The sequence below is a fragment of the Pelophylax lessonae genome, assembly GCF_965119305.1.
Source record: "Pelophylax lessonae genome assembly, chromosome: 6".
Classification (NCBI taxonomy): domain Eukaryota; kingdom Metazoa; phylum Chordata; class Amphibia; order Anura; family Ranidae; genus Pelophylax; species Pelophylax lessonae.
The window spans coordinates 35,675,416-35,696,949 of record NC_138773.1 but is presented as its reverse complement, the minus strand read 5'-3'; the positions used below and the strand labels follow the sequence as shown (position 1 = coordinate 35,696,949).

Genomic DNA, 21,534 nt, shown 5'->3' with positions numbered 1-21,534 from the left:
CTGCGTTCATTGTAACCCTGTCAGATACAGTCAGGTCCATAAATATTGGGACATCAACACGAGTCTAATCTTTTTGGCTCTATACACCACCACAATGGATTTGAAATGAAACATATAAGATGTGCTTTAACTGCAGACGTCCAGCTTTAATTTGAGGGTATTTACATCCAAATCAGGTGAAAGATTAGGAATTACAACAGTTTGTATATGTGCCTCCCACTTTTTAAGGGACCAAAAGTAATGGGACAATTGGCTGCTCAGCTGTTCCATGGCCAGGTGTGTGTTATTCCCTTATTATCCCATTTACAAGGAGCAGATAAAAGGTCCAGAGTTAATTTCAAGTGTGCTATTTGCATTTGGAATCTGTTGCTGTCAACTCTAAATATGAGATCCAAAGAGCTGTCACTATCAGTGAAGCAAGCCATCATTAGGCTGAAAATAAAAAAAAAAACAAACCCATCAGAGAGATAGCAAAAACATTAGGTGTGGCCAAATCAACTTTTTGGAACATCCTTAAAAAGAAAGAACGCACCGGTGAGCTCAGCAACACTAAAGGACCCAGAAGACCACGGAAAACAACTGTGGTGGATTACCGAAGAATTCTTTCCCTGGTGAAGAAAACACCCTTCACAACAGTTGGCCAGATCAAAAAAACACTCTCCAGGAGGTAGGTGTATGAGTGTCAAAGTCAACAATCAAGAGAAGACTTCACCAGAGTGAATACAGAGGGTTCACCACAAGATGTAAATCATTGGTGAGCCTCAAAAACAGGAAGGCCAGATTAAAGTTTGCCAAACAACATCTAAAAAAAGCCTTCACAGTTCTGGAACAACATCCTATGGACAGATGAGACCAAGATCAACTTGTACCAGAGTGATGGGAAGAGAAGAGTATGGAGAAGGAAAGGAACTGCTCATGATCCAAAGCATACCACCTCATCAGTGAAGCATGGTGGTGGTAGTGTCATGGTGTGGGCTTGTATGGCTGCCAATAGAACTGGTTCTCTTGTATTTATTGATGATGTGACTGCTGACAAAAGCAGCAGGACGAATTCTGAAGTATTTCGGGCAATATTATCTGCTCATATTGAGCCAGATGCTTCAGAACTCATTGGACGGCGCTTCACAGTGCAGATGGACAATGACCCGAAGCATACTGCGAAAGCAACCAAAGAGTTTTTTATGGAAAGAAGTGGAATGTTATGCAATGGCCAAGTCAATCACCTGACCTGAATCCGAATGAGCATGCATTTCACTTGCTGAAGACAAAACTGAAGGGAAAATGCCCCAAGAACAAGCAGGAACTGAAGACAGTTGCAGTAGAGGCCTGGCAGAGCATCACCAGGGATGAAACCCAGCGTCTGGTGATGTCTATGCGTTCCAGACTTCAGGCTGTAATTGGCTGCAGAGGATTTGCAACCAAGTATTAAAAAGTGAAAGTTTGATTTATGATTGTTAATCTGTCCCATTACTTTTGGTCCCTTAAAAAGTGGGAGGCACATAAACAAACTGTTGTAATTCCTACACCGTTCACCTGATCTGGATGTAAATACCCTCAAATCAAAGCTGAAAGTCTACAGTTAAAGCACATCTTGTTTGTTTCATTTCAAATCCATTGTGGTGGTGAAGAGAGCCAAAAAGATTAGAATTGTGTCGATGTCCCAATATTTATGGACCTGACTGTACATGCCACTGGTGGAGGATACAGGCTGAATGCTGACATATTTGTTTAGAAATGGTCCACCATTGTCAGTTTCAGCACTATGAAGAACTTCACCTGCAGGCTTAGAAGCAATTTTACAGCTCATTGTACTTCTGATATTCGCCCTATTATGTTTAATCTATTTTTATTAAAAATGTTTGCATATACAACATTATCCTATTATAATATATAAATAGCAATCACACTCTGAAGTCTGATCTCAGTGTATAGATTGATGCCACTAATTCTTACCTATTTCACTCCTAATGGAATGTAGAGCTCCATTGGGGGTGAAATGGGTCACAGGGAGGGGTCTCTGCATTGCTTCCTATTATCTGTGATTGGTTGTCAGGAATAAGCTGCTGAGGGCCCACACCCAAGGTGGAGGAGGTATGGCAGAATCGTACTTAAGTGGGGTCATATTTAGTATCTGTTATGAAAAGGATGAATGGGACTCTATTATCCAGGTGAATGTTGCTGGATGTCACTGTGAATTTCCCAGTAAATCCTTAATAAACAGACCCCTTTTATGTCGTTCTCTATTTGTACATCATGTTTAATCATTCAAAGCAAAATAAAAAAAAATCATCACAATGAAATAAAAAAAAAAAAAAGATTCTAGTCCAGTAAAGCAGTGTGTTCAAGTTTATTAAGGTTTTACATTTTTATTTCATTATAGACAAAAATAACATGTGAGCTTTATGTAGTATTTCCATTGTTACATTATATTCCCAATTATACACATCAACAAAGGTAATAAAGATAAAATCTGCACTATTACAATATATTCTTATTTAGAGTAAGAATATATATATATATATATATATATATATATATATATATATATATATATATATATATATATATATATATATGTGTGTGTGTATACACTGTATATTTTTTTTATAATTTGTGATCCTTTATGCAGCCACTGCACAATTAAAAGTCATATATTTAAGAAAACTTTGTGATTGGTTGATGGTATATAGAATATAGAGTATATAATATGTGTCATAATTGAAAAATAACACTTTAAGCCTAATTCCAGGTAATGCAAGAACTGCAATGACAACTGAAGGCCTCCTATGTGTGCCCACACCAATTCTGGAAAATTAAACACAAATGCAACTGGGAATAACAGAAAAAACTGCGAATAACATAAAAAAAAGATAATATTGTTATGCTCTTTGTTCCGCTCATTGGAAATAACAAGGACACTGCATTTCTTGCAGGATCAAGAGTTATTTCCCTACTAACTGAAAAAAAAAAAAACAAATACAGCCACCACATCTAAGGACTAGTGAGCTGCCACATATGCTACATTTTTTTTTTATTATTTTTCTTCCAATAGGAAATGTCCATTTTGGTCTCCTAAAGCAGTATTAACAAGACACAAAACTTGAAGTTAGTACAGAGTACAACACAATAGTATTGTCTTGGTTGGTGGGCAGGCGAAAAAGCCCATTACAGTTCCTTATACAACCTCGCTGAGTTGTGCCTGAGAGAAAAATTAAAACCTCCAACCTTGGTGTCTGGGCTCAGGGCTGGGACAAGGGGTGGGCAGGAGGGGTAGCATCGGTGGGTGGGGGTGCCCCTCCTCACATGCACACTCCAGATCAGTGTCTGGCAACCAGTGGGCTGTGGCTTAATGCCTGCTGCGAAACTATTGCTTTTACACTGTACTCAAACATGCCCACTCTCCACCCCATCTGTCCATAACTGGCACGAAAAACACACCATGCATGCACAACTACTTTTTAGCTGCTAGAAAGTAAGTGATTGGCCACGCAAGTGCAGTGCACACTCCATGTCCACCATGGACAGCTGGAGCTAGGGGGCAGAGAATGGGCACAGGATAGTAAACCCTAATAACAGGGGAGGGGGGATCCACATACTTGCCCTGGGCACTGGATAAATCAGTCCTGTTACTGTCTGGGCTCAGTGAGCAATGTCTGTGGAGAAATGTACATGATTCAGAATTCTATTTGTGTGATGTCAATGTGAGTATTGCACAGTGAGGAGTCTGTGGAGGGGAAACTGGAGATTGAGTGTTGGGGAGGAATATGAAGGAAACAGAGAAAAGACCAATGTGTGTGTGCCGGAGGAAGGTGGGATCTCATTGCTAGATCATGGTCTGTTCAACACATATGCTTCTATGGATTTCATTCCTTTTAAGGTAAATACATGTTGAAAGATTTTGCATATGAAAAGGAAGTGCCGTGTAACTGTAGAATATTGTTTTTTTCTTCCAGTTTACTATTTTATGTGATAAAGCTCCTCCAGACACTTCATTGCCTGTTGTTCTGTAATCTTTTTCCAGTCTTTTGGAAACTCTGCTGGTTTGGCACTGTATTCTTTTGCAAACTGGTCATTAAATTTCATTAAAACAAACTTCCAGTAATCGGAGGCATTGATGCTTGAGTCAGCCTGAATGGCCCAGTCAGGATAGAATTTTTGGTATTCCTTGCAAGAGTGAGTTTCCCATTTTGTTTCTGGACTTTGGAATGTACCATTTCCATGCACATTGGTTGAACATATGTTGTGACTCAGGATTTGTGTTTTTGAACATCTATAAGTTCCTAATCCCATAGGTCGGTGCACTTCTGCAGAATGCTCATTGTGACTTTTGCTTCCAGCCTCACAGGGGACTTTACAGAATGGACACAGCTTCCCACATCCAAAAACTCTGTTAAACAGCTCATTTTGTGGTTTCAGGGTGAGCCTGGAGAGAACGTCTTCTACACTTAAAGACCTCATCTCTTGTTTGATTTGTTCTTCTGTATCAGTGAGGACATTTTTAATATCACCAGAGAACTGACACACAGAGGCTGTGTTTTTAAACTCTATCACTTTCAAGTCATTTGATGAAATAACGAGATCTTTATTTAACAATTCACAGAATTTTTTCAAAAACTCTTGCACATTTGAACAATTTTGAAGCCTTGGGTCATTTAGCACTTTCACCACACCTTTCATGATTGAAGTCAGAATGTTAGATTGTAAATGTTCAATGTCTTTGTGTTGCTTGTATTTATCTTTAATGCATTGTGTGATCCAGTTTTTCACAAACTTCTCATAGTTATTAATGTAATCAACATACTCTCTAAAGTCATTATCTTCCAGCAACTTTTTGAGCAAGGTAAACTGGAAAAACTTCCGGCTGCGGTATGTTTTGGACTCTTCTCCTTGTAAAATATCTTCCACTATTTCTGTTCCAAGATTTTTATCAATGAATTTAATCAATGCGGGTTTCAGGCAAATGCCACAGAAATCTTTTGCTCTGTTTTGGCACTCATCTTTTTCATTAAATATATTCTGAAATATGGACAGATATTTTCCCTTGTGTTTCTCCAAACTGAGTTTTGGATCATTATCTTGGATGAAATCTTGGTGCATCTTCTGAAGCACTGGTGCTAATTTGCCCAAAATGTGAAGTTTCACATCCAACTCATACATGGGAGTGGTGTGGAGCTTCTCGAGGTCATCTTTATTAAGCTCTTCTCGGATCATTTTTAACAATTCATGACAGTAATTGTCATGATAGTCAACTTTCATGTCTACTTTTTTTGTTACATAACTAGTACATTTCCTTAGTATAGAGAAATAAAGATTTTGATAGTCTTGAAATCCGTGATCTTTAAAGAACTTCATTATATTATCTGTAATTTTTTTTAAAACATGTTTTTCTATATGCTCTTCTCTAGCTTTAAAGTCATTGCGTCCAAAGACATTTAAACTATTTATTTTAGCTAATTTTTCTGTGACAGCTCCGACACTGTGATTCATGTCTTTTTTCAGTTGTCTCAGGATGTCTTGTTCAATATTGCGCCTTTGTAAACTTGTCAGCTGTAAACTTGACAGTGTGCCCTTCCACATTTCTTCAAACTGGGATTTGACTTTCTCATTATCTAAACTATCCTTATTATCTTTGTAACTGTTCAAAAGAGTAGTCACATTATTCTCAATAATTGTAATGAATTCTCCTTGAATTCCTTCAACTGCATTTTTTCCTTTCTGATTTTGTACAAGTTCTTCTATTCTGTTGCCTAGCATGTTTTCTTGCTGAACTCTGAGAAGTTTTACACTTGAGAAAAACTCTTCTCTGTATCTTTCTATTAGAGAGGCGTTCTCAGATCCATCCTCAAAATATTTTTCTAAAGATTCTCTCATAGTTGTCTCTTCACTGTTTACCTTCACAGTCAGGTCCTGTTTAATCTTGTTACAAACGTCTCCTTGCAGACTTATGGCAGCTTCATTTTGTATCATATTCTCAGTCTCCATTATCCAGGTATGCATTTCTTTGGAGAAGTTCCACTGCAGTTCATTGTACTTTGTAGACAATTTCTCATAGGCCTCGGCAACAAGACTATTTCTGAAATTGAAGATGAAGTTCTCGTGTTTCACAGCATTCCACAAACTTTCTATCCATTTAGAAAAATCGCACAATTTTTGAGGATTCCTTGACTTTTGAAAAAAATCAAGTAAATGCTTCTTAAGTTGGTTAATATTTTCACTGTAACCACTGTTTACTGAAGCCATTGGTGGGACACCGTGCCAAAGACCAGGAATATACCATGTATGTTTCTCCATGTCATGGTCCATCACATCTGAAAATGACGTCACTCCAATCTTTTTTTCCATCCTTGCTGCAATTTTTGTCATCTCATTTAGCTGATCACCAAATTTCTTTCTATCTCTCATGTTCTTTTCATAAGCAGAAACATCGCCCACATTCTGATGTACAAACTGGCAGTTAGGTTTTTTCCCAGCTGTTTCCATCCGAAGAAATGCATGGACAACAATTTGCAAAACATCCTTCATTTCTGTTGTGTTCTCCATAGCCATGTTGATTATTGTGATATCACTCAGTCCTATAACTAATGTTGCCAACTCATTGTCATGTTCGTAACTGTCTTTCAGTGTAGCTAGTTCAGGAGCTTTAAGTCCTTCAGTGTCAATGATGAGAATAAATTGACAGACCATTTTTTTTTGGAAGTTTTCTTTCAGCTTAACGAGAGTCATAAAGGCTCCTCTTGTGCATCGTCCACTGGCCACTGGGAACTGCAAACCAAACATGGTGTTCAGGAGGGTAGACTTTCCTGTACTCTGTACCCCCAGGACAGTTATTACTCTCATTCTGCACTGACATTTCATCTTCTTATCAACCTCCTTTAGGACATCAGTTATCCATTGTAGGGGAATGTTGGAGGCATCTCCATCAATAAGTTCTAATGGAAACCCATCCAACAGAAGATCAGCCGCTATTTCAGGGAGTTTGCAAAATTGTCTCTCACTTGTCTTCATTTTACCATCATTTACCATAAAACTTTCAGCTTCATAAAACTGTGCCAGCTCCCGTAGGAAGTGTTCAATACCAAGGGAACTTTCAGATATTTGTTGGTCTAGCTTTTTAATTTCCATAAGATTGGAGGATTGATCATTACATTTTATTTTGTATTCGGACTGTAATTTTGACAGATTGACCCGAGAGGATGAATCAAGGAGAATTTTTAGCCATTTTAGGAAGAAATGTTTCTCCATTGGGTTTGACTGCATGATTGCATCTATAAAAGTCACTATTCCAGGAGGTGGAAAGTGCTGGTTTTGCTCTTCAAGTAACTTTTTTTTACTATTGATAAGCTTTGCTCTGTAATGTTCTCCATCATCCTGATCAGTTTGGTGCTTCATTCTACATAATTCTTTTTCTGTTTTTGCAAGCTGCTTCCATAGATGTCCCTGAAGCTTTAATGTTTTTTCCTTGTATTTTGCCACATCCTGTATGTTTTCAGTAATTTTTAGAGCTCGATCTTTTGCTTGCTGACACTCTTTTGACTTTTCATCTACATGGATGCCAAGCTCGCTGGCTATGTCAATCATCTGTTCCAACTTCAGAGGATAACTATGTATCAGATCTTTCATGATTTTTTGCATATGCTTTACCAGCTTTGCATCATTAACTCTGGGTCCTTTTACTATGATATGATTATCGTCCAGGTTTAGAACTGGATACAGATTCTTAATGTACTCTACAGTACTTTTTTCATTTTTTGTCAGAATAATAAAATATTTTGTTTTAAAGTTGTGAAGACTTGATAACAGCCGGTATTCTGTCTCACTAACACCGTCTACAAAAATAAACACAGCTGATGATATCCGAGTTAAGAAAGTGAATTGAGTCCAGTTAGATAAAATGTCTCCTCTGAGATTCAGAACTGCAAGGGGGTCTGTGAAGATATCAGAGATTTCTTTTCCAGAGGGAAAAAAACAGGACATCTCCACTAAACCATCAGATATTTTCCGAGGAAGGTCTCCACCTTCCATGTCCCTATGTACAAAATAGTCATAGTGCTGCTGACTTGGGGTTAGAAGCTGATTAATGATCACAGACTTCGATAAACTGCAATTCTCCAATCTCACACAGGAAAAAAATGGTAAAGAAATGTTTACCAGGTTGTCCTCCATGAAACCCTTTGTCTCTTTTAATGACAGGGGCCTCCACCTTTTCACTATGTCCCTCATTGCCCAGATCATAAAGGTACAGTCTGGACCATCTTCAGATGGCAGCAGGACAGGGACAGCAAATTGGCACATGGCCATTTTGGATATAATTTCCTGCTGTAAAAAACTGTCTGAACAATGCAGAAGAATACACTGGACATCAAGAGGATGAACAAGACAAGAACCTGCATCAGAGATATTTTTATCAAAAGTCCTAATATTTATTTCTGTATCCATATTAGATTCCTCTGGCTCCAGGTTTCGTGCCTTTACATTTAAAGCCATGAGATTATGCAAGAAATACCAAGGACCATCTTGTACTCTTTGAAGCTTGATCTCCTGTACACTCTCTTGCCCAATTTCCAAAATGCTTCCCAAGGTAAGTTTATAAATCATGTGATCTTCCATCTTGAGCTGTGTTAGAATCTCCTGAAAATCTTGTCTTTTTTCTAGGGAAAAGACAAAAGACAAGAAACAAACCATTTCACTAAGACTGTAAGACTGGCTAAAAGAAGTTTAAAAAAAACATTTTATATAATATATATATATATACATATATATATTTATATAAATATATATATATATATATATATATATATATATATATATATACAGTATATACACACACATATGCACACTGTATATTCATGATATTACCAAACGTATTGGGACATATTTAATGGCATCCCAGTCTTAGTCCATAAGGTTCAATATTATGTTGGCCCACCCTTTGCAGCTTTAACAACTTCAACTCTTCTGGGAAAGCTGTCCACAATGTTTGGGAGTGTGTCTAAGGGAATGTTTGACAATTCTCCCAGAAGAGCATTTATGAGGTCAGGCACTAATGTTGGAGAGAAGGCATGGCTTGCAGTCTCTGCTCTAATTCATCCCAAAGGTATTCTATTGTGTTGAGATCAGGACTCTGTGCAGGCCAGTGAAGTTCCTCCACCCCATACTCGCTCATTCATATCTTTATGGACTTGCTTGCGCACCGGTGAGCAGTCTTGTTGGAACAGGAAGGGGCAATCCCCAAACTGTTCCCACAAAGTTGGGAGCATGAAATTGTCCAAAATGTCTTGGTATGTGTCAAGGCCTTGCCTTGCCTTCCTGTTGGCAGCCATCTTGGACATGTGCAGACTGCTGTCCAAGGTGCATCACTGCTAGCAATCTTCTGTACTCCATGTTCCACTGTGCATGACCTGGCTTGGCTAAAGACTTTCCTAGCTCTCGATTCTGCAGACAACCCAGCATCGGCAGACTACTCACCTCTGGACTCTACCCCGGCTTGGATGACTACCCGCTTCTAGACTCGATCCTGGCTTGGATGACTATCTGCTCTGGACTTGACCCCAGCTGTTCCAAATTTTGCTCCTCGCTCTTTTTGTGCATTTATTGTTGTTGATCAAATAAACTGCTTTATTTTTCTTGCATCTTCGTGTGGTCTGGTTTCCTGGCAGCCTGACAGTACCCAAGGGCCATGAGTCCTGAAGATGCTGGTGCTCCTACGCTCCCCATGCTGGTTTCCAGGCTAGATCAACAAGCCTTTGGGTCACTTTGCTCAGGTGTTGCAGGCATTGCTTGAACGAACAGCACACCTTGCTCCTGATGCTGCTAGGCCAGTGGTTCCTCAAGCAACTGGAGCCTCTGTTACCAGAGGGATGACTGGTTCAGCCGCCCTCCTGCAGCGCTATTGGGGTGAACCGAGTCAGTGTTGTGGCTTCCTAAACCAAGTGGGCATTTATTATGAGATGGTTCCTCAGGCGTTTCCCTCTGTCAGGTCCAGGGTGGGCTTCCTAATCTCATTGCTATCGGTCAAGGCCTTGGCCTGGGCAAATCCCTTATGGGAGAATGATAATCCTGTGATATTCAACTACCCGAGTTTTATTGCCTCCTTCCGTAGGGTATTCAATGTGCCTGCTCACTCTGCCTCTGTTGATAAGCTGCTCCTGTCCATTCAACAGGGTATATGAACCATTGCTGAGTATGCCATTGAATTTCATACCCTGGCAACAGAGGTGGGCTGGAATAATGAGGCTCTGGTGGCTGTCTTCTCACATGGTCTCTCCAATGCATTGAAGGATGAGATTGCGGCCAAGAATCTCCCTGATGAGCTCGAGGCTCTAATTTCTTTCCTGATTTTGGTCGATACCAGGTTCAGGGAAAGACCATCGTTTAAGAAGCGCCTACGGAGGCCTCCTACCAGATTGGCTCCTACATTTTCTTCCCCACCCATTCCTCCCTCACCTCCCATGCCTCCTGGAGATGGTGCATCTTGCAGTGAACCCATACAGCTGGGGTTCACTTACCTTTCCGAGGCTGAGCAGGCCTTTAGGAGAAGGGAGGGCTGGTGCCTGTATTGCAGCCTTGGTGGGCATTTCCTGAAATCTTGTCCTACCTGTCCAGGAAACGCTCGCACCTAAGGTCCTGTCGGGGACAGATCTTAGGTTGAATTTCCTTTTTCCATTTTCCCGTAAAGATAATCACAGTTGTCCTCCCCTGGGCAGCAGGTTTGGTGGTTACTCAGGCGTTGGTAGACTCCGGTGCTGGCGGCTACTTCATTGACAGTACATTTGCTGCTGCCAATTCCATACCCTCGCAGCCCCGTGTTTCTCCACTAGTCATCAAGGTGATTGATGGCAGACCCCCTGCAACTGGCACAGGTTACCCATGAGACTGTTACGGTTCACATGGCGATAGGAGCTGTTCACAGGGAGTCAACCTGTTTCCAGGTTATATCGTCCCCACACTACTGTTGTTTTAAGGTACCCTTGGCTTCAGAAATACAATCCGACATTTTTTTTTTTTTTTTTTTAGTTTCAAACATTTTATTGGTTTTAAGTATTGATACATCGAGTCAACAAAGAAGTGAACAATGCATTATAGAGGAATAAACATGTGGCAATCAGCCAACTGGTGCAATGAAAGTACATAGCTTGGATTAGTCAATATGCAAAGTACAAGTTTTTAACACAACTAATAATAAGGAGTGCAGGTATTAGTAAAAGGGAATGGAATAGAAGGAATCAATCAAAGAGAGACTGTGCCTATATCCGATATTAAGTGAATATGCTTAGAGAGGTAAGAAGATGTGATAATAATGTGAGTATGGGTGGCACTATGGTCCTCTCTGGTCCAGAGTTAAAGCGCAATGGCGGGCAGATCCGGGTGAGTCAGAGAGCCTTAAGAGAATGGTAATCAAATTTTAATGCTTTTGGGGTAAGATAGCCATAACGACCAATGCTCCCGGAATCTCTCCTCTGTGAGGTGCGCCTTGGAGAAGAGGTATTCCATGTTGCAATGGTCATTGATGGAGTTAATTAACGCCTCAAAGGTTGGCGAGGAGGGATTTTTCCAGGCCCTAGCTAACACTAGGCGCGCCGAGATTAGAATATGGTGAGTACGTGGAGGGTAATTGTCGGGCAGCGAAAGAGGACTGAGACCAAAGAGGGCCATTTGTGGAGTAAGGCATAGAGCAATGTTAGTCACATTAGAGATGAGTGATGAGACCATGTTCCAGTAAGGGCGGATTATTGGACATTCCCACCATATGTGGAAGATGTCACTGGTTGCAGTACAATTTCTCCAACACTTCGGAGAGCAAGAGGGCGAGATAGTAGCGAGTCTGTCCGGGGTGTAGTACCATTTATGGTAAATTTTCATAATCGTCTCCCAGTGCGAGACGTTTTTGGATATAGTAAGTGGCCGCCGGAGAGCGCGGCAACACATCGTTGCTTGGCAAGAAAGTTGTAATTTGTGTTCCCAAAAAGTAATTGCTTCAAGCTTGGTAGTGGAGGAGGGACAAGTCGAAAGTTTGTAGAAGCCAGATATGCCTTTAGAGTTCTTTTTCTGTTTAGTAATCAATAAAAGGACTTCTTTGGTAGTCGGGGAGGAGGATGTCCTAACACCAGAGAGAAGATGGCGAATCCTGAGGTATATGTAAAAGTCTTTACTGGGAAGGTTATAGAGCGATTAAAGTTGGAGAAAGCTCTTCAGCATCTAAGGGTGGAAGAGCTCCCCAATTGTGGTGATACCGGCCATATGCCAGTGGCGTATTGGTAAATTTGTTGATATGAGTTGCAGCGATAGTAAGGGGAGCCGGTGAAGAGCTTCAGTATGTATCCCTTGTGTTTGTTGGCAGATAGCTTTCCATGTCTTGACAGTGGAAGACATCGTAGGTAGAAAGAGATGAGGAGTGTGCGTGCATATCCACCCACTTGCAAGGAGTAGGTCTAAGGCTCCATTTGCTGCAGTAGATTAAATTTGGGCCCATGGGGCCTGTGATTGCGAGTCCCACCACTGCCTGGCCTGATCCAAAATAGTTGCTTTATAGTATGCTTTGACGTCGGGGGCTCCCAGCCCCAAGTATGCTGTGGGGATGCACAGGATAGTTGCTTTCAGTCGAGGTTTTTATGCGTTGGATTTTGGATAGATCATCCACAATCCGACTTTTTATTGGTTGAGATCCTCTCTCGGCCTTCACAGTGTGGCGCTGTTTGTATACATGGGCCTGTTAAGGTACTTTGTACCTCCTCGGATTCCCTGTTGCCTACTGAACATCATGAGTATCAAGACAAGGTGCGTGCTGGTACTCTTCCCCCTCATTGTCCGTATGATTGTGCCATAGATTTGCAAACTGGTGCCACTCCCCCTCATGGAAGTGTTTATCCTCTCTAGGTTGCGGAGAATAAGGCCATGGAGTAGTACGTGGCAGATGCGGTTGCCCGGGGGCACATTCGCAAAGCCACTTCTCCAGCGGGTGCCGGTTTTTTCTTCGTAAAGAAGAAGGGGGTGAGTTGAGACCTTGCATTGATTATAGGAGCCTCAATCGCATCACGGTCAAGAATGCATACCCGATTCCATTGATTACTGAATTGTTCAACCGCCTCAAGGGAGCAACAATCTATACCAAGCTTGACCTAAGGGCCGCGTATAACCTCATAAGAGCAAGGAGGGCGATGCATGGAAGACCCTGTTTAATACCAGAACTGGTCATTACGGATATCTGGTGATGCCCTTTGACTTGTGCAATGCGCCCGCTGTCTTCCAGGAGTTCATCAATGATGTCTTTTGTGATATGTTCCAGCAATGCGTGGTAGTCTATTTGGACAACATCTTGATTTACTCAGTCTCCATTGAATCACATTACTGGATGTCAGACGGGTGCTGCAACGTGAGAATGGGCTTTTCTGTCAGCTTGAGAAATGTGAATTCCACCTGTCTCAGGTTGCCTTCTTGGGCTACATCATTTCTGCTGAAGGGTTCTCCATGGATCCTCAGAAAGTTTCAACTGTTCTACATTGGCCTCACCCTAGTGCTCTCTGTTCCATTCAGCGTTTCCTTGGGTTTGCCAACTACTATCGGAAATGTATCAGGAACTTTTCCACTTTGGCCAAACCTTTCTCAGATCTGACCGAGAGGGGCAGCGAGCCCCACAATTGAACGCCTGCTGCCATCCAAGCTTTCGAAACCCTCAAGTCTGCTTTTGCTTCGGCTCCCATTCTGTCTCATCCCAATCTTGGTTTGCCCTTTGTCCTAGAGGTGGATTAGTTGAGACGGGAGTAGGCGCCCTACTATCTCAGCGTCAGACACCTGATGGACCCTTACTTCCTTGTGGGTTCTACTCCAAGAAGCTGTCTCCAGCTGAATTCAATTACAAGATTGGAGAAAGAGAGCTCTTGGCCATTTTCCTGTAGACACTTGCTTGAAGGTTCTGTGGTTCTACTTTTCATTCTCACCGATCATAAGAATCTGACGTATCTTTCAGAGGCCAAGAGGATCACACCCTATCAGGCCAGATGGGCCTTATTCTTGTCTAGTTTTAATAATGTGGTCTCCTATTTGCCCAGATCCAAGAATGTTAAAGCTGATGCCTTGTCTCGCCAGTATTCTGAGTTGTCCAGGGAGAACTCTCCTCTTGGGGAACAGATCTTGGCTGCCCAATCTGATGCTCCCACAGAGAGACCTGCTGGCAAATGTTTTGTACCTGATACCATCAGACTGTTGCGCACATACCCCAATTCCAAGACTGCCGGTCATCTTGGTAAGAACCAGATGTCCTGGGCTATTTTTCATCAGTTCTGGTGGCCATTTCTCCGCACTGATGTTGCTGCGTATGTGGCTGCTTGTTCGGTCTGTGCCCAGAACAAATCTCTGCTGAACCTTCCCTTTGGCATACTCTGCATCCCATTCCCAATGGATAGTATTCCTGGTCTCACTGGCCATGGATTTTATTATTTATTTCCCGCATCTCAAGGTTACACGGTTATCCTCATGATTGTCGGACGATTCTCCAAAATGTTCCACTGTGTTCCGTTTAAGCGGCTGCCTACCGCTCAGGAGCTGGCCTCGGTGTTTGCCAGGGAGGCTTTCCGCTTACACAGGTTGCCTAAGGAGATTGTCTCAGACTGTGGGAGCCAGTTTGTCTCCAGGTTCTGGAGCACCATTTGCTCCCAGTTGGATATTCATCTCTCCTTCTCCTCAGCAAACAGTATTATGCTATGAATATCTATCTCTTCATTGGAACATATACATATGCCATTATTATGCTGAGAGCCTTGTTTACTGCCAGAGAAGGAAGGAGCTAGATCCACCTATCGATTTACCATGCTGTTTTTAACCACTTGCCGACCGCCGCACGACTATATACTGCGGCAGTCAGCCCCCTACAGGCAAAGTGACGTAGGGGTACGTCGCTCGCCCACGCGATTTCCCTCAGGAGAGGGAGAAAGACAGACGGCTGATGTAAACACAGCCGTCTGTCATTCTCCCTTAGATCATCACAGAGGCTATGCGATCCTGCTATGACAGTTAGAATCACGCCCCTAGGGACACACTTAACCCCTTGATCACCAATAAAGTTAACCCCTTCCCTGCCAGTGTCATTTTTACAGTAACAGTGCATATTTATAGCACGGAATACTGTAGTAATGTCACTGGTACCCCCAAAAGTGTCAAAAATGTCAGTCAGGGGTCCGATCTGTCCACCGCAATGTCGCAGTCCCGCAAAAAAAATCGCAGATCGCCACTATTACTAGTTAAAATAAAAAATAAAAAAAATGACATAAATCTTTCCCGTAGTTAGTAAACGCAAAAACTTTTGCGCAAAATAATCAAAATACGCTTATTGCAATTTTTTGTACCAAAAATATGTAGCAGAGAACAAATTGGCCTAAAATGTGAAAAAATTTAGATTTTTACATTTTTTTTTTGAGAATTTCATATAAAGAAATGTGAAAAATATTGTTATTTTTTTCAAAATTGTCTCTCTTTTTTTGTTTAATAGCGCAAAAAATGAAAATCGCACAGGTGATCAAATATCACCAAAAGAAAGCTCTGTTTGTGGGAAAGGACGTCAATTTAATTTGGGTACAGGGTGGCACGACCGTGCAATTGTCCGTTAAAGTCACGCAGTGCCGAATCGCAAAATAGGGCCTGGTCATTGAACAGCCAAATCCTCCGGGGCTTAAGTGGTTAATCATATTTCTGGTGAGTGGGGACTCAGGAGGAAGCACGGAGTGTCACCTGAATCCTATATGAGAATACTTCACTGGCACTGGCACCTTACTATCATCGATGGACATTTACTTTTTTTGATTGCACCTTCGCTTTATGTATCATTGATTGCACTGACACTGTATGTATTATTAGCGCGTGTCATTGATTAAAGGAAGCAGGTCTTGGATATATTAAAGGTATTGGGAGGCCTCATTTAATTTACTCCAGAGATCTTTCTACTGGGTCTTGTTGAGAACCAGAATTGAACTGGATATGCTAAGACCTGTCTAAAGGAAATATTATTTATGGCACGTAAACAAATTGTGCTTAAGTGGATGCAACCTATACCCCCTTTGAGTGTTCAATGGCTTAAAGCATTAAAGCAGTAAATCAAAAAATGACAAAATTTAGAACCTCTCATATATATATATGGTATATATTATGAGTACGATACCAATAAAGTTCCCATTCAGCCCTTAGTAACCAATCCCCTTTAGGGTAGTTGGTGTTACAACACTTTATAAATACTTTGGGACGTAGGTATCATTTATAGCCTATACTATTTAACACAATCTTCAAACTAGATAGGCAGGCACAGACTGTATGATGGCAGGGACACAGGCTGCATGATGGCGGGGGACACAGGCTGCATGACGGGGGGGGTGACACAGGCTGCATGATGGGGGGGGGACACAGGCTGCATGACGGCGGGGGACACAAGCTGCATGACAGGGGGGACACAGGCTACATGACGGGGGGACACAGGCTGCATGTGGGGACACACACCCCTTGCATGCCGAATGGTCAGTACTTATCCCTGTGGATTTCACACGGTAAGTTTGAGGGGCCACAGCTCGGGCACTGCATGAGTCCAGGGTCCCAAATTTCCCTGTGCCAAATTGCAGGGCCACAGCTGAACATGTCCAGGGGATCCAAATTTGGTGCCGCGGTAGGAGAGGTTTAACACCCCAAAAATGTTGGGGTCATTAGCCCGAAATGTCTTTGTCAAATTTTTATGGGGTCACTTAGGAGCATATGACTGACAGTCAATACCACAAAGCGTGGAGTGCTGAGTACCATAATAATCCCCATAGTCTTAGCTATCCCTGAAGTGGGGCTTTGCATTACCTATGTTCCGCAGTATTTGGCCAAAGTCGATCCCCATGCCAGCCCGTGTCAGAATTAAGCATTGGCCACAAAAAACTTGTGTGGCTCCTAGAAGTCCTCTAATATTAGTTTGCCAAGTATGGTGTCCTTAACCTGTTTGGGTATTGCAGCGCCCTAAATTTTTTGTAGCTTGACTCATTATGTTAAACTTTGACACAGTCGTAGTCTGGACATTTGAGGGACCACAGCTCGGGGGGGCCATATTTGGCTCAGAGGTAGGGGAGGTCTTCCTTTACCAAACATTTTGGAGTTGCTAGCCCAAAATTTCCTGGTCAACTATTTCCATGGCCACTTAAGAGTTTGTGGCCCTCGGGCTGTACCACGGAGAGGGGAGTGCTGGGTACCGCAGGAATACCTGGACTCTTAGCTATTCAACAGTACCTGCAGAGCGGGACTCTGCAGTTCCTGTATTCGATAGTGGTTAGCCAAATCTACCCCTATGCAGGTCCCTGGAACAATTAAGCATCGGCCCCGAAAAATGCATGTGGCCCCTGGGAATCCTATAGTATCTCTGAGCCAAGTTTGAGGCCCCTAGCCACCAGGGTTCAGGTACCATGAGGCCTTCAATTTAAGTCAGCTTGGTGCTGTATGGCAATCTTCGAGTGGGCACAGTTTCAGGGCCCCAGCTTGGGCACCAAACAAGTCCAGGGGCCCATATTTGTCACAGAGGTAGGGCAGATCTTCCTTTACCACTCTTAAAATGTTGGAGTAGCTAGCCTGAAATTTTCTTGTAAACTTTTTAGGGGCCTCTTGGGAGTGTATGGCCGCGGCACCAGCTGTTGAATGACACGGCCATTATTTTGCAGCACTGCCTTAACCCTCTTGGGCATGGAGTTCACCAGAGCTTCACAGGTTGCCACTGGAGTCCTCTTCCACTCCTCCATGACAACATCACGGAGCTGGTGGATGTTAGAGACCTTGAGCTCCTCCACCTTCGGTTTGAGGATTCCCCAAAGATGCTCAAGAGGGTTTAGGTCTAGAGACATGCTTGGCCAGTCCATCACCTTTACCCTCAGCTTCTTTAGCAAGGCAGTGGTTGTCTTAGAGGTGTGTTTGGGGTCGTTATCATGTTGGAATACTGCCCTGCGGACCAGTCTCCAAAGGGAGGGGATCATGCGCTGTTTCAGTTTGTCACAGTACATGTTGGCATTCATGGTTCCCTCAATGAACTGCAGCTCCCTAGTGCCAGCAGCACTGATACAGCCCCAGACCATGACACTCCCACCACCATGCTTCACTGTAGGCAAGACACACTTGTCTTTGTACCCCTCACCTGGTTGCCAGCCACACACACTTGACACCATCTGAACAAAATACGTTTATCTTGGTCTCATCAGACCACAGGACATGGTTCCAGTAATTCATGTCCTTAGTCTGCTTGTCTTCAGCAAACTGTTTGTGGGCTTTCTTGTGCATCATCTTTAGAAGAGGCTTCCTTCTGGGACGACAGCCATGCAGACCAATTTGATGCAGTGTGCGGTGTATGGTCTGAGCACTGACAGGCTGACCCCCCACCCCTTCAACCTCTGCAGCAATGCTGGCAGCACTCATACGTCTATTTCCCAAAGACAATCTCTGGATATGACGCTGAGCATATGCACTCAATCTCCTTGTTCAACCATGTCAAGCTCTTTTCTGATTGGAACCTATCCTGTTAAACCGCTGTATGGTCTTGGCCACCGTGCTGCAGCTCAGTCTCAGGGTCTTGGCAATCTTCTTACAGCCTAGGCCATCTTTATGTAGAGCAACAATTCTTTTTTTTTCAGATCCTTAGAGAGTTATTTGCCATGAGGTGCTATGTTGAACTTCAAGTGACCAGTATGAGAGATTGAGAGTGATGATAACACCACATTTAACACACCTGCTCCCCAATCATACCTGAGACCTTGTAACACTAATGAGTCACCTGACATCGGGGATGGAAAATGGCTTATTGGGCCCAATTTGGACATTTCCATTTAGGGGTGTACTCACTTTTGTTGCCAGCGGTTTAGACATTAATGGCTGTGTGTTGAGTTATTTTGAGGGGACAGCAAATGTACACTGTTATACAAGCTGTACACTCACTACTTTACATTGTAGCAAAGTGTCATTTCTTCAGTGTTGTCACATGAAAAGATATAATAAAATATTTACAAAAATGTGAGGGGTGTACTCATTTTTGTGAGGTACTGTATACTCTGTTTTTGATTTTAATCACTTTAAACAATTAGTCACTTTACGTGAGATTCGGACATTTGAGTTATAATTCATTTTACACATCTATGTTGGTGAGTATGCAAAAAGCTTGATGTTTCAGCACCAAGTCACTTTTTATTGAGTCTGAGATTTGCACCTTGTCACATTTATTACTTCAGTAATTTCTAATATAATTTTACACATTGGTACTTTATTACCGCTCACCTTCGAGTCACCTTTCACAACAAGCACTTTATATATACAGTATATATGCTATTTATTGCTTTGAGTATATTGTATTATTTCCCATCTACTGCATTGTGATCTTATAGTGACATTTTATCGAATCCGATTCCCTCTACTTACTTTACCTACTCATCTATTAGGCACTTTTTGGGCAGCGCCATTTACCTCCCACACATCCCCACAATTTGCAATTAGCAATGTGAATTGAAGTAGATATTAAGGCAAAAAACATATTTCTTATTACATTTTCTATATAGTAAGTAAGTAGCTCAGGGACAAGACTCAGGAGGGCAAGAAATTAGAACAGGCAGCACACACACATGAAATTGACTCTCACACTGACACTAACAGCCGTGTGCAGCAGCACAGATGATTATGACACCTCGCTGACATGTCCCCTCCTGAGTCACAGTGACAGTCTCTTTCCACGCCAGGTGGTCCCTTCAGTACACTCCAGTCCAAACAGCACTGATAGTCCCGCTCCCTGCTTGTCTTGCTGCAGTCCCACAGACCCACACAAGAGGCTGTGGCCGCTTGGCTCGGCTCCCTTGCACCATGACATCACAAAACAGGCTCTGCCCCTGCCAGACCTGCCCCCCACAAGCGTCTCCTGAACACAGGCACTCGGATGCTCTGGACCGGAACTGCAGAAGCCAAGCCGAGCCATATTTTTTTGCTGCCAACCTTTTTTCGTATCACTGGCATTCACTGACAGTAGAAAAGTACCCTTTTTTTACTGGCAGCCACTCCTGCCAGTAAAAATACTGATGATTGGCAACACTAAGTTCTAGATAGGTAGGGGACTAATCCAAGATACCAGCACACCATATCTGGATAAATGAAAAGGACACTTTGTTGTCACCAACAAAAGGGAGCGATGTTTCAAGGCCACTTAGGGACCTCTTCCTCAGCCAACAGTAATGGCACTTTTCCACTGCAAGTACCGGCTAGTACCGGCTCGGCTCTACTTGGCCCTGCTTGGCCCGGTTTGCTTTTCCACTGCTGGTACCGCATGGTATAGTGTCGGAACGGTTCGGTACGGTACGGTATAGGTTTGCTTTTTCACTATAGTAGTACTAAAGTTAAGTGGGTGGGATAACATCGGGGTGGGTGGGATTCTCTGACCAATCAGTGGCTAGTAGTGACTGCATGCAAAGGATTGTGGGATATGGTACCAGTTTGGTACCTGTTGGAACCACAATTGAGTAGGTACTGTTTTTTCAGAGCCGTACCGTACCGTACCCTTCGGTTCCATGCAGTGGAAAAGCAAACCTATACCGTACCGTTCCAACCCTATACCATGCGGTACCAGCAGTGGAAAAGCACAAAAGCGTGCCGAACCGGTACAGTTCCATGCAGTGGAAAAGCGCCATAACAGTCACTGTCATTGCTGCCTGAGGAAGATGCCCCTAATGGCCTTGAAACATTGCTGCCTTCTGTTGCGAATAAAGTGACAATACATTTTTATTTATCTAGTTATTTTGTGCTGGTGATATCTTGGATTTGACTTATGATTTAGCAGTGCCATTCACCATTTCAGCACAGCACCCTCTAATGTCTGGGTCTCATTGCTGTATGGAGTGTGATGGACTCTGCGTTTATGGGACAGGTAGGAGGAACCAATTATTTCTAGCGGCTCTTTCAGGGGTCATCGCTACACTAGAAAGAGGATTTCTAAATATTAACGTTTCCCTTCTACCCAGGGGTTATTTAAAAATATATTATTATAAAGGTACTTACTTTGGAGAAAACATAAGGCTGGAAATCTTGGTATCATGTTCTCCAAATGCTCCAAGAACTTTTTACAGGCCAATTCTTCTTCCTTTAGAATATTTAATATTTTATTAACTTTTTCCACAGGGCTTTCAGCATCATACAGGAGAATATATTTTTCCTTAGTTATCAAACCCAGAGAGTCCACTTCATCGCACAAACCATCCACATCTTCTGAAAATATGTTGATCAATTTTCCTTTCAGTTGATTCAGATTGTGTGACGCTGAGTTGAGGAAAGCCATCATTACAATCTTTCAGTGTTGCTTGAAGCTGTAGAAAAAAAGAACATAGATGATATAATTGTAAAGACTGTATATTTATTTGAGATCAGCTACTCAAAACATATTTTTAGCCAAACCATGACAACCAGTCAACTGTCATTTTCAGAAGTAGATCAGCATAGACTCTTATTTTGCTCATGACAGGTTGTCTTGAAACAAGACTTCAATAATACTAGATAATGTGCAAAAACGTA

At 42.4% G+C, this 21,534-nt stretch overlaps 1 protein-coding gene across 1 annotated transcript in view; it reads right to left on the bottom strand.

The window, feature by feature from the left end:
* Positions 1–3,954: 3,954 nt before the first annotated feature.
* Positions 3,955–21,534, bottom strand: part of LOC309557656 (uncharacterized protein) — a gene marked incomplete at its 5' end in the record, with an annotated part of 64,178 nt that continues 46,598 nt past the window's right edge. The window contains 2 exons of the mRNA XM_082260445.1: positions 3,955–8,648; positions 21,025–21,310. Of these exons, the coding sequence (XP_082116571.1) occupies positions 3,958–8,648; positions 21,025–21,310 (4,977 nt within the window). The 3' untranslated portion in view covers positions 3,955–3,957. The remainder of the gene's footprint in view (positions 8,649–21,024; positions 21,311–21,534) is intronic.